The sequence below is a fragment of the Coregonus clupeaformis genome, chromosome 1, assembly GCF_020615455.1.
Source record: "Coregonus clupeaformis isolate EN_2021a chromosome 1, ASM2061545v1, whole genome shotgun sequence".
In the NCBI taxonomy this organism is placed as follows: Eukaryota; Metazoa; Chordata; class Actinopteri; order Salmoniformes; family Salmonidae; genus Coregonus; species Coregonus clupeaformis.
The window spans coordinates 3,579,068-3,593,106 of record NC_059192.1 but is presented as its reverse complement, the minus strand read 5'-3'; the positions used below and the strand labels follow the sequence as shown (position 1 = coordinate 3,593,106).

At 42.8% G+C, this 14,039-nt stretch overlaps 1 protein-coding gene and 1 pseudogene across 3 annotated transcripts in view; both read right to left on the bottom strand.

Annotated features, from left to right (window-relative positions):
- Positions 1-494: 494 nt before the first annotated feature.
- Positions 495-14,039, bottom strand: part of eif2ak2 (eukaryotic translation initiation factor 2-alpha kinase 2) — a 47,144-nt gene continuing 33,599 nt past the window's right edge. For all 3 annotated transcript variants that reach the window (XM_041870494.2, XM_041870496.2, XM_041870495.2), the window contains exons 13-20: positions 9,786-9,844; positions 9,471-9,590; positions 9,250-9,378; positions 7,331-7,529; positions 7,075-7,233; positions 5,704-5,802; positions 2,444-2,506; positions 495-1,698 (exon numbers count right to left, since the gene is read on the bottom strand). In XM_041870494.2, coding sequence (XP_041726428.2) covers positions 1,564-1,698; positions 2,444-2,506; positions 5,704-5,802; positions 7,075-7,233; positions 7,331-7,529; positions 9,250-9,378; positions 9,471-9,590; positions 9,786-9,844 — 963 coding nt within the window. In that variant the 3' untranslated portion in view covers positions 495-1,563. The remainder of the gene's footprint in view (positions 1,699-2,443; positions 2,507-5,703; positions 5,803-7,074; positions 7,234-7,330; positions 7,530-9,249; positions 9,379-9,470; positions 9,591-9,785; positions 9,845-14,039) is intronic.
- On the bottom strand, positions 3,348-4,109 carry LOC121556608 (annotated as a pseudogene).

Sequence of the window (14,039 nt, the reverse complement as noted above, 5' to 3'; positions counted from 1 at the left end):
ATTGAGAGGAGGGGAGGCTATGCTTGGTTTTTAATCAAATAAAACAAAATGTGAAAAAACATAAGTTTTTTATGTTTCTAAATATGAAGTATACAGGCACCAAAAGCACATTAGGCTACTCTTGTTCCATGCGCATATGGGTAGTGTGCATCACGGCTGGATAGGCTGCGTTTCTCTGTCAAAAATCACGCCATAACCAACTGCATTACCGCTAAAATCAGCTTTTGGTTGGTCTTAAATATCCCTATCAGCGCCTGCTTTTCACAATCCCCAAATCGAGAACAAATTCAAGAAAACGCACAGTATTATATACAGCCATTGTTGCATGGAACTCCCTTCCATCTCATATTGCTCAAATGAACAACAAACCTGTAAAAAAATAAAATAAAGTTCTGTATTATGTCATGTTTCATGTTCTGTGTGGACCCCAGGAAGAGTAGCTGCTGCTTTTGCAACAGCTAATGGGGATCCTAATAAAATACCAATCTTTTGTCAGTATATTACATTTATTTTTCAAAGCCCATCTAATCAATCTAATTTTCAAACATTCATAACGTTCCTGTCCATTTAAGAAAAGCACATCATATATTACTTCCTGTTAATCTATTCTGCTTTATCTATCTATACCTATAGCTGTTAATAACTTCAGTAGTCTACAGTACATAACATCCAGTAGTCTACAGTACATAACATCCAGTAGTCTACAGTACATAACATCCAGTAGCCTACAGTACATAACATACCATAGCCTACAGTACATAACATACCATAGCCTACAGTACATAACATACAGTAGCCTACAGTACATAACATACCGTAGCCTACATACCATGGTGTATAGTACCACCAATAACATTAAGGACCAGGTACTCTTGGTAAAATAACACTAAGGTTTCAACATGGGACTTGTACCCATTATAGTCAGTAAACTACTTATTCATGGTTATAACGGACACTGCATTCATGACAAGTGGGAAACTACATTCAGATTAATGTAAGTTATTTGCGTAGAGCTTCCTGTTGGTTGATTCTGATACTTTTCTAGTGGGAAACTCGGGTATCATCTTTCAACAATGAGTTTCCAAGTCGAACATTTCTGAGTTTCCTAGTTCCGACATGTCATGAATGCAGCAATAATTACATTTTGAACTGATAAACTATCCTGGATTCTGCTGGGACTTAGAGTTCATTACAGTATACTGTTTAAAGACAGATCCAGTGAAAACACATGATTTGTGACACATTCAAAGTCTGTATAATACAGTTGAAATTCAGATAGTTCTGTTGTCTTGTTGGATGTTCAGGGCCTGCATTCACAGCTCTCAGAGTAGAAAGCTGATCTGGGATCATATCATTGTGTTGTCTTGTTGGATGTTCAGGGCCTGCATTCACAGCTCTCAGAGTAGAAAGCTGATCTGGGATCATATCATTGTGTTGTCTTGTTGGATGTTCAGGGCCTGCATTCACAGCTCTCAGAGTAGAAAGCTGATCTAGGATCAATTGTGCATTTTATATCACAATTAATACTATTCTGAGACCCTTTATGAATACGACTGACTGTCTTTAGATGGTCATGTTGTCTTGATGGAAGTTGTTATCCCTGGTCGGAACAAAACACTGGTTCAGTTTTGTTTTCAGCTGCCTGGCATCTGGTCTCTCCTCTGGGTTGGCACACAGCATCCACTGTATCACCTTGTTCTGTAACACAACCACCCACAGCATCAACTCTAACACCTTGTTCTGTAACACAACCACCCACAGCATCCACTCTAACACAACCACCCACAGCATCCACTCTAACACCTTGTTCTGTAACACAACCACCCACAGCATCCACTCTAACACCTTGTTCTGTAACACAACCACCCACAGCATCCACTCTAACACCTTGTTCTGTAACACAACCACCCACAGCATCCACTCTAACACAACCACCCACAGCATCCACTCTAACACCTTGTTCTGTAACACAACCACCCACAGCATCCACTCTAACACAACCACCCACAGCATCCACTCTAACACCTTGTTCTGTAACACAACCACCCACAGCATCCACTCTAACACAACCACCCACAGCATCCACTCTAACACCTTGTTCTGTAACACAACCACCCACAGCATCCACTCTAACACCTTGTTCTGTAACACAACCACCCACAGCATCCACTCTAACACCTTGTTCTGTAACACAACCACCCACAGCATCCACTCTAACACCTTGTTCTGTAACACAACCACCCACAGCATCCACTCTAACACCTTGTTCTGTAACACAACCACCCACAGCATCAACTGTATCACCTTGTTCTGTAACACAACCACCCACAGCATCCACTCTAACACAACCACCCACAGCATCCACTCTAACACAACCACCCACAGCATCCACACTTTTGACATGTTCTAAAATATGTTTTCAACCAAATACATGTATGTGTACCTCTAAGGGGAACTGCGTGTCGAACTGTTGAGGAAACACCTTGCTTCTGACATCATCCCAGACCTAAACAAGGAATACATACAGTTATGATATGGTACATTCTGGTTGTAGGCCTACATTCCATTATAGTTCAAGAGTATACTACATCAAAGTAATTGACATACAGGGCCTTCAGAAAGTATTCACACCCTTTCACTTTTTCCATGTTTTGTTGCGTTACAAAGTGGGATTAAAATGGATTTAATTGTCATTTTTTTGTCAACGATCTACACAAAATACTCTGTAATGTCAAAGAGGAAGAATTCAATTTTTTTAAAAAAAATTTTATGAATGGAAAATACATTTACATTTTAGTCATTTAGCAGACGCTCTTATCCAGAGCGACTTACAGTTAGTGAGTGCATACATTATTTTTCATACTGACATGAGACATGAGGGGTGGGATGTGTGTTCTGGGTGACGGGTCCACCCAGTGTCAGAACAACATGCTGACTAGTGAGTTGGCTGGCTGTGGACATCTTTTTTTGTCCTGTTACTGTGCTACATTTGGACATGCTTAAATTACCCTCTTTTCCTAGCTGTGGTTAGTTAGTTAGTATATTACCGTAGCTGTATATCAGACGAGGCTAGCTACTCCTGAAACTCACAGCCAGAGCTAACGCCACCAGCAGCCTAGCCAATGCCGCGCAGCTAGCTAACCGTTTATTCATTAAATCAGACTCAGTCACTCTTCAAACGAGAAACTTTAAAATTACAAAAAACTGCCCTAACACCATTATCGTTATATGAGAGTTAAAACATTCATTGACGGCTGGTGAAGGAAGGATGAATGGTGGCTTTGAAAGGTGGTTCTGAGGAGGTTGGTTAAAACCCTTTTAGCAGGGGAGGCCTGGTTGTCATAGCCCTCAGCTGGAGCAGCAGGTTGCTAGTGGCATAGCTGGGTAGCACAAGGACTGGTAATCATAGATGCATTGTGGGTATGGGGGACGGGACGGGACGGGATGAGTATTATGGCAGCCAGAGGGTAGATCAGGGGATGGCAAATTGAACCACTAGCTCTTCTTTAGCATCCACCTTGATCTGAGAGATTGCACTGTAAGCATAGGCAGCTATCTTGGACACCTGTTGTACATCCGAGTCTGGCACCAGATCACTAGCGAGCACTTGGTGCGGCTGGCTGGTAAGGGAAGGGAGAGGGAGGGGCTTCTTCTGAGACAGACTGTTACTCAACAAGGCCAGTTTTGTACTGTATTGCCGAGCTTTGTCCATGTACTCATGCTGCTCCATGCCTTGACAGTCTGCAGCCGAGACGTCGATGATGTTCACGGCTGTCTTGGTAAGGATGGATGTGAGTAAGGCCTGTTCGTCTGTGCGGGCTGAGGGTACTCTGGCGGAGCTCCATTCTGTGCCGTTGAGGGGCTTGCTGTCGGGGTTCGGGTGGGGGGATCAGCGGCTTACGCTCATCAGGGTCCCTGTTCTCCGTGGCATGTCTCTTGGTGTCCTCAGGAACAGTTATCTGTGCAGTCTGGCTGCTGAGGGAGAGGCAGACATCCAGAACAACTTCTGCAAGAGTCCATATGGTGAGTGATATGTGTATGGCATTGGGTTCCACTTTACACAAAGACTTATAGAGGTCTATAACGTGTTTACATGTGTTTACAGACATGTATTTCTGTGTTTCCTCTCTCAGCCTTTAAACTGCGTATCGGGAGTGTGTCTGTGGAGGGGGGTGACTGCATGTCCTCTCAAATAAAACACTAATATATCTTGATTAGATAAGGATTCAACCCCCTGAGTCAATACATGTTAGAATCACCTTTGGCAGCGATTACAGCTGTGAGTCTTTCTGGGTAAGTCTCTAAGAGCTTTGCACACCTGGATTGTACAATATTTGCACATTATTCTTTTAAAAATAATTCAAGCTCTGTCAACTTCTTTGATGATCATTGCTAGACAGCCATTTTCAAGTCTTGTCATAGATTTTCAAGCCGATTTAAGTCAAAACGGTAACTAGGCCACTCAGGAACATTCAGTGTCATATTGGTTAGCAACGCCAGTCTATATTTGGCCTTGTGTTTTAGGTTATTGTCCTGCTGAAAGGTGAACTAATCTTCCAGTGTCTGTTGGAAAGCAGACTGAACCAGGTTTTCCTCTAGGATTTTGCCTGTGCTTAGCTCTATTCCATGTATTTTTATCCTAAAAAATCCCCAGTCCTTGCCGATGACAAGCATACCCATAACATGATGCAGCCACCACCATGCTTGAAAATATGAAGAGTGGTACTCAGTTATGTCTTGTGTTGGATTTTCCCCAAACACAACGCTTTGTACTCAGGACAAAAAGTGAATTTATTTTTTGCAGTATTACTTTAGTGCCTTATTGCAAACAGGATGCATGTTTTGGAATATTTTAATTATGTACAGGCTTCCTTCTTTTCACTCAGTCAATTAGGTTAGTATTGTGGAGTAACTACAATGTTGTTGATCCAGAGTTTTCTCCTATCACAGCCATTAAACTCTGTATGATTTAAAATCACCACTGGCCTCATCATGAAATCCCAGAGCGGTTTCCTTCCTCTCCGGCAACTGAGTTAGGAAGGGCGCCTGTATCTTTATAGTGACTGAGTGTATTGATACACCATTCAAAGTGTAATTAATAACTTCTCCATGCTCAAAGGGATATTCAATGTCTGCTTTTTTTTTTTTTACCCATCTACCAATAGGTGCCCTTCTTTGCGAGGTATTGGAAAACCTCCCTGGTCTTTGTGTTTGAATCTGTGCTTGAAATTCTCTGCTCGACTTAGGGACCTTACAGATCATTGTATGTGTGGGTATAGAGATGGGGTAGTCATTTAAAAATCATGTTAAACACTTTTATTGGACACAGTGTGAGTCTAGGCAACTTATTATGTGGCTTGTTAACCACATTTGTACTCCTGAACTTATTTAGGCTTGCCATAACAAAGGAGTTGAATACTTATTGACTCAAGACATTTCAGCCTTTCATTTTTAATTAATTTGTAAACATTTCTAAAAACATAATTCCACTTTGACATTGTGGGGTATTGTGTGTAGATCAGTGACACAGAATCTAAATTTAACGTCATTTTAAATTCAGGCTGTAACCCATCAAAATGTGGAAAAAGGCCAGGGGGTGTGAATACTTTCTGAATGCATTGCAGACCCTATATGACTATGATATATACTATCTTAATGAATCTTTCCTTGATTCCTTCCATCAAAAGTCATTGTCGCAGTCACCTTTGATTTCTCCATTCCAGACAGGTTCCAGAGCAGTTCAAAGTAGATCAGACCCAACGCAAATATGTCCACTTTTCTGTCATAAGAGGTCTGGTTCCTCTGTTGACACAGATTGGACATTGCATAACACTCATTAGACATGTTTAACCTTTTACTGCAGTGTCTCTTGGTAGTCTAAAACAAAATCTACTTTGAAACAAAAGTATACACCTCACACACGTGGTTATGGGCTTAAAAGAAAGAAGACACTTGTACCATGTCAGATATAGAGTTGAAATGTATTAAATTTTTTGAGTTTGCATCCCAATATTACACTTTATATACATCACAGAAGACTGAAATATGACAAAACAGTTTGACATAGAAACACTGGATTTACGGCAACAACAACAAAAAAAATGTATTAATTATACAATTATGACAAATATTAATAACATTCCACCCATGAGGCCACTAGGGGGCGATTTGGTCATTTGACTGCAGGAAAGGGCTACAGGGGTCAATCTGCATCTAAAACAATTTTTAAAAAGCGTCTGGTAAAAAGTGTTTTGGTAAAAAGCTGAGGGATACGCCTAGAGAAATGTAACCACTCTCAAATTCATAGACAGAGCTATGGGATGCAAGGACTGACCATCAAAATGATAGTTTCAAGCATGTTTTGAAGCTATACAGTGTTTGTTTACATTTACAATGTTTACAAACATTGGAGTAAAACAAGCTTATATTTTGGGTTCTGACGGGGTACGACAGTTGAACTAAGCTGACGAGGCATTTCTACATTATATCCTTCAAGAATCATTGGTTATATATAATTAATTTCAAAGTCCAAAAATGTATGTACCAACTGCGTATTGCTCCTTTAACAGGTGTGGTAATAACACCTGACTTAGAACCGGTATACCTGTATTCTAACTGTGTCATCACAGAGTTAGTTACCTGTTCAGGGGCCATGTAAGACTTGGAGTTAGTTACCTGTTCAGGGGCCATGTAAGACTTGGAGTTAGTTACCTGTTCAGGGGCCATGTAAGACTTGGAGTTAGTTACCTGTTCAGGGGCCATGTAAGACTTGGGAGTTAGTTACCTGTTCAGGGGCCATGTAAGACTTGGAGTTAGTTACCTGTTCAGGGGCCATGTAAGACTTGGGAGTTAGTTACCTGTTCAGGGGCCATGTAAGACTTGGAGTTAGTTACCTGTTCAGGGGCCATGTAAGACTTGGAGTTAGTTACCTGTTCAGGGGCCATGTAAGACTTGGAGTTAGTTACCTGTTCAGGGGCCATGTAAGACTTGGAGTTAGTTACCTGTTCAGGGGCCATGTAAGACTTGGAGTTAGTTACCTGTTCAGGGGCCATGTAAGACTTGGGAGTTAGTTACCTGTTCAGGGGCCATGTAAGACTTAGTTCCTGTCTTTTTCGTTCTCTCCAGCATGTTTTCATCGTTGTCATTGTCTTCTGCCGTCACCAGACCAAAGTCCCCGATCTTTACCTCTCCCTTACCCTCTCCGTCACTAATACCAAACATGATGTTAGCGGGCTGAAAAAAAAAAAAAAAGAAGCTGTTCAAATATAAAACGTGGTCCAAAACCACTGTGATGGACGAGGTGGCCAAGATAAGTAGGTAAGTAACCCACCTTTAGGTCTCTGTGTAGGAGTTTCTTGGAGTGGATGTATTCTACTCCGTCCACTATCTGCTGGGTGATGTGTAGACTCTCCTCCCTGCGTTTGGGTTTCCGATGGGCGTTCCTGTCATCGATCCACACTTTTAAAGTCCTCTTGTCACATAGTTCCATCTGGATGTACAGGAACTCAGAGGACGAACTGCTGCCTGAACTAAAGCACCAGGAAGTAAAGAACAATATCATGCTTTTCAGTTTCAGTTGGTCAAATGGTCTGAAATGGGAACAGACCTTACTGAAATGGCAGCAACAACTTATACCAATAAAAGGGAAAATATGATTGTTCTTTTTACGCACTATGATATGGGGTCATTTATCTACCTTAGTTGAATACACTGACTAAGTCCCTCTGGATAAGAATGTTTGCTTAATGACTAATGTTACAGGCTTCGGTTTTTCCATTTATGTTTTGAGGTTGCACGTAGGGCGCACCGTAGGGCGCACCGATTGGCGTCACCTCGTTAGTCAGTATGTGTTACACCTGTGCTGGTTGCCATCTAGTTAGTGGAAAGGTGTTACACCTGTGCTGGCCCCGGTGATATTTAAGAGTGGCTGGCCCAGTGCTCCAGTTATCTTGAGAGATGTGGAGGGTCAACACCTTTAGTTGATGCTCCCTATTTGATTTCTAGACAAACAATCCTTTATCTGATTTGGTTTGGCTCCACCTTTTTGGTTTGCTTCCTGTCTTTAAGTTTGGGGTGGCTTTTCTTTTGGTTTGCCTCTACTCAGGCAAATTTAGTGGGTGCTCATGGTGGGTGTCCTCTAGGTCCCAGCTCATGGTGGGTGTCCTCTAGGTGCCAGCTCATGGTGGGTGTCCTCTAGGTCCCAGCTCATGGTGGGTGTCCTTTAGGTCCCAGCTCATGGTGGGTGTCCTCTAGGTCCCAGCTCATGGTGGGTGTCCTCTAGGTCCCAGCTCATGGTGGGTGTCCTCTAGGTCCCAGCTCATGGTGGGTGTCCTCTAGGTCCCGGCTCATGGTGGGTGTCCTCTAGGTCCCAGCTCATGGTGGGTGTCCTTTAGGTCCCAGCTCATGGTGGGTGTCCTCTAGGTCCCAGCTCATGGTGGGTGTCCTCTAGGTCCCAGCTCATGGTGGGTGTCCTTTAGGTCCCAGCTCATGGTGGGTGTCCTTTAGGTCCCAGCTCATGGTGGGTGTCCTCTAGGTCCCAGCTCATGGTGGGTGTCCTCTAGGTCCCAGCTCATGGTGGGTGTCCTCTAGGTCCCAGCTCATGGTGGGTGTCCTTTAGGTGCCAGCTCATGGTGGGTGTCCTCTAGGTCCCAGCTCATGGTGGGTGTCCTCTAGGTGCCAGCTCATGGTGGGTGTCCTTTAGGTACCAGCTCATGGTGGGTGTCCTCTAGGTCCCAGCTCATGGAGGTGTCCTCTAGGTCCCAGCTCATGGTGGGTGTCCTCTAGGTCCCAGCTCATGGTGGGTGTCCTCTAGGTCCCAGCTCATGGTGGGTGTCCTCTAGGTGCCAGCTCATGGTGGGTGTCCTCTAGGTCCCAGCTCATGGTGGGTGTCCTCTAGGTCCCAGCTCATGGTGGGTGTCCTTTAGGTACCAGCTCATGGTGGGTGTCCTTTAGGTCCCAGCTCATGGTGGGTGTCCTCTAGGTGCCAGCTCATGGTGGGTGTCCTTTAGGTGCCAGTTGTTGCTAGTAAACTTTCAGTGGACACCCCCATGAGTGTCTTTCAGAACCCCTCCTAAAACCCCCTGTTTAGTTTTAGTTGTTAGTTTCCCCTTCTGTTTGAGCGACATTTTTGGTTTTCTTGCTGGGGAACGCAACACTAACATGTAAACGTAAAATGTTCTTATAGTAAAATGTAATTATTCCGTAACATCACATAGTGCCATACGACAGGGACAGTAGTAATAATGTTACTGTGAAGTGCTGTAGCTCTCAGAAGCGGCGTCACATCGGTACTCGGTGTCCTCTACCCAGGCGGTGTAGTAACGCACTATGTTGGGGTGCTGAAGTTCTGCCAAGGCACCGACCTCCCGCTTGGCTTTCCTGAGGAAAGAGTCACAGTGAAATCCCTCAAAGTTGTTGAATATAATGCAGTGGCTGCATTGAGGGAAAGATCTAGAACATAACTGACTTACTCTGTACTCCGTACTATCTTCACAGCAAAATACTTATTCTCCAGTTTCCGTCGGGCCTTGTAAACGTGGCCAAAGCCTCCTTTGCCAATCTTCTCTATCGAATCAAACTCTGATGAAAACCTGAGAAAATAAACCATATTTAAATAATCAATCCATCAACATTATCAAACTGTATTGTCATCAGTATCATAGATGATTCCCTCAGCAATAGATTTTCAATGTGTCTGCTAAATAATGTAAATGTAAATGTACATTAAAATGTGGGCTAGATAAAATGAGGATAGTTGTCATGCTGAAAGTAACCCCATAATGTACCTAGATATAACTGGTTGGTTGGATGTCCTTCCAATGTTGCCTTTTAAATTGGGACCGTCCTTAGAAAAACAATGACAAACACTCAATCAACATTTAATACTGCAGTCCATATATCCTCAACAGCAGGGGTGGGCAACTTTGATGGGGGTGGGCCCAAAAAAAAAATCTGAACTCATCATGAGGGCCCGCAGCTGCCCGCTGGTCTGCGTACCCACATCCATAACGTTTCCGTTAGTCGGTAATAGACGGATTTTGGCCGCAAAAACAATAGAAAAGCCGATAAATTTTAAATTGGCACCGGCCAATTGTCCGGGAGAAGAAAAAACATCCCACTGCAAAATAATAATTTTTAGCATCGTATTCATTGATGGAAATAACAGTTGATGTAAATACATTTGACCAGTCATGCTTATCAGTCTATGGCTAAATTAGCATAATTTAGTGAAATTAAATTGGAGTGTATATTAGTTCTGTACGAAAAGTATTCAGACCTCTTCCCTTTTTCCACATTTTGTTACATTACAGCCTTATTCTGAAATGGATGAATCTACACACAATACCCCATAATGACAAAACAAAAACCATTTTAGAAATGTTTGCTAATTTATTAACAATAAAAAACAAATACCTTATTTACATAAGTATTTAGACCCTTTGCTATGAGACTCGAAATTTAGCTCAGGTGCATCCTGTTTCCATTGATCATCCTTGAGATGTTTCTAACAACTTGATTGGAGTCCACCTGTGGTAAATTAAATTGATTGGACATGATTTGGAAAGGCACACACCTGTCTATATAAGGTCCCACAGTTGACAGTGCATGTCAGAGCAAAAACCAAGGCATGAGGTAGAAGGAATTGTCCGTAGAGCTCCGAAACAGGATTGTGTCGAGGCACAGATCTGGGGCAGGGTACCAAAAAATGTATGCAGCATTGAAGGTCCCCAAGAACACAGTGGCCTCCATCATTCTTAAATGGAAGAAGTTTGGAACCACCAAGACTCTTCCTAGAGCTGGCCGCCCGGCCAAACTGAGCAATCAGGGGAGAAGGGCCTTGGTCAGGGAGGTGAACAAGAACCCGATGGTCACTCTGACAGAGCTCCAGAGTTCCTCTGTGGAGATGGGAGAACTTTCCAGAAGGACAACCATCTCTGCAGCACTCCACCAATCAGGCCTTTATGGTAGAGTGGCCAGATGGAAGCCACTCCTCAGTAAAAGGCACATGACAGCCCACTTGGAGTTTGCCAAAAGGCACCTAAAGACTCTCAGACCATGAGAAACAAGATTCTCTGGTCTGATGAAACCAAGATTGAACTGAATGCCAAGCGTTACGTCTGAAAGAAACCTGGCACCATCCCTACAGTGAAGCATGGTGGTGGCAGCATCATGCTGTGGGGATGTTTTTCAGTGGCAGGGACTGGGAGACTAGTCGGGATCGAGGGAAAGATGAACGGAGCAAAGTACAGAGAGATCCTTGATGAAAACCTGCTCCAGAGTGCTCAGGACCTCAGACTGGGGTGAAGGTTCACCTTCCAACAGGACAACGACCCTAAGCACACAGCCAAGACAACGCAGGAGTGGCTTTGGGACAAGTCTCTGAATGTCCTTGAGTGGCCCAGCCAGAGTCCGGACTTGAACCCGATCGAACATCTCTGGAGAGACCCTTCCAACCTGACAGAGCTTGAGAGGATCTGCAAAGAAGAATGGGAGAAACTCCCCAAATACAGGTGTGATAAGCTTGTAGCGTCATACCCAAGAAGAATTGAGTCTGTAATCGCTGCCAAAGGTGCTTCAACAAAGTACTGAGTAAAGGGTCTGAATACTTATGTAAATGTGATATTTCAGTATATTTTTTATACATTTGCTAACATTTCTAAAAACCTGTTTTTACTTTGTCATTATGGGGTATTGTGTGTAGATTGATGAGGGGAAAAAAACAATTTAATCAATGTTATATTAAGGCTGTAACGTAACAGAATGTGGAAAAAGTAAAGGGGTTTTGAATACTTTCCGAATGCACTGTGTATGTAGACAAACGGAGGAAGAAACAGAGGCAGAGAAACAGACAGAAAGCGAGAGAGCCGAGACAGAGAGAGCCGAGACAGAGAGAGAGAGAGAGAGAGAGAGAGAGAGAGCCGAGAGTATACTATTCATCACACCGTACAGCATACAGATACAGAGCCTTTGAAGGAAAATCTGTCAGACGGCACGTTTATAAGCCCAAATACTACGCAACAATTCTAAATGCAATCGTGTGTCAAAAATAGTTTTTTTGGGCCACGATTAAAAATAGTTTTTGTTGTTGTTGTTGTTTCTTTACTGCTAATGGAAGCGTGCTTCCCATTCGCAATTCAAATGCAACAGAAGGCAGGCGCCATCAGCACGTCACACACCACTTTTCAATGAAGCTGGAGGCATTTTGAAAACATACAGCTACTTATTTTTTTTATTATTTTTTTTAAACCTGAATGATTTACTACACGTTTTACCTCGCTTCAAAGTAACCCAGGGAAAACCCGACCATATCCATGGAGGCAATTATTTCATACAGACTTCCGTGCTGCCATTGTAACCAGTAGCCTCTAGTAGTTTCTCTCATGTTCTATTGGTTTTCAACTGTCTCTCATTGTCTGAATCCACATTCGCGTGTAGCCAAAAGCGTGAAAAGGGGAAGCTTTCCTTAAGTGAATTGAATAAAATGTATATAGCCTAATTAGCCTCCTCCTGTCTGAACAGAATAGGCTCCTAAAGCATGATTTGGCCACAGAGGATCATTAGCTTCCACTAGCTATAAACATTTTTAAGTTGTGGATTGTTCTAAAATCGCATTGCCTACAGTCGAAAAGAAAGACAGAGTGCGAAAATTTGGGCAGATTATTGTTGAGTTGTGACTGTGTGAAAAGAAGAGGCCAAACCAGGCCATATCACAATATAAAAAATTTAAAAAATCGCAGGAAAAACGTAGTTTGGAAATGTCTATTTCTGTAAAGATTGTCTTTTTCAAAATTCTCAACTTAATTTCCTACAACAGTAACAACCTATCTTATTGGCACCAGCGGAGCGCATCGGCTTCAACTCTATATGCGCTCAGCCATGAACTGAACAGATTTTTTTGCGAACGGTGATTGAGTATTATTAATAAATTGATATTATTATGACTATCCAGAGCCACATTTTTCATAATGGAAACCCTAATCTATTTTAGAGTTCTACACATTTTGGCGTGGGGCGGAGAGAAGACTTTGCAATTTTATAACTAATTTTTGCAGTTTTTAATATGATATCTGAGTGAGACTGACTAACAAAATCAGTGGGAGCCCCACGGCCGGCAATTAGACCATGATAACAAGTTTTGATAGCTGGCCGCTAAACTAACTTAGCGATCAGAAAAATGTTAGCTGACATGGGCTGATTGACTGACTGTCAGTGACTGACAGAACACGAGTAAAACCGCTGATTCACAGCCACATTTAGAAATTGCACCTTGTGTATTCTACTTTTCTAACTCGCAACAGTAAATTGAGACCCCGACTGAGTTCCCTCAAAAATGCAATAATAATAATTTTTTGATCCGAGGGTCTTCAAAAAGGCATCAGTTGCCCATCCCTGCTTTACAGCATGTTTATAGAGGAGCCTACAACAAACTGCCAGAAGATCACATTTCTAGTTGTGTTTCAGTTACCATAACAGTAATCAGATACAGTCAGTTGCAGCCAAATATATTGGCAACCGATGCACTTTTCTTAAATATTTCCCTATTGAAAAGACAGTTTGGTCTCCACATCTTGTTATTGGATTTTCTACATTCCAGAAAATGCTTTGCTGCCTCTGTTACTGGGGGCTCTTGAACGTGTGCAAGGCATCATTAACTCAGCAGATGATCAGGTGTTTTGGAGTCCAATGTTCAACCCAGTGTCCAAACACTGGGTCTCCATTGAAGGTTGTGGGTCTTCCAGCAGGACAACTACCCCAAAACAACACATCAAAAAAGCACAGAAGAATGGTTTCAAGAAGAGATGCTCAACTGTTCTGGAGTGGCCTGCGAAGTATCCAGATCTGACTCACCTCCAGAACCTATGGCGAGATCTGACAACGGCAGTTGGTGGAGGACACCCCTCAAAGAATTAGAGCAGTTTGGCGCTGCAGAGTGGGCCAAGCTGCCAGGAGGAAGGTGCAGCAAGCTCATTGATGTCTACAAGAAGTTTGTCTGCAGTTATCTTGGCCAAAGGCTGTGCAACCAAGTACTAACTCAGAGG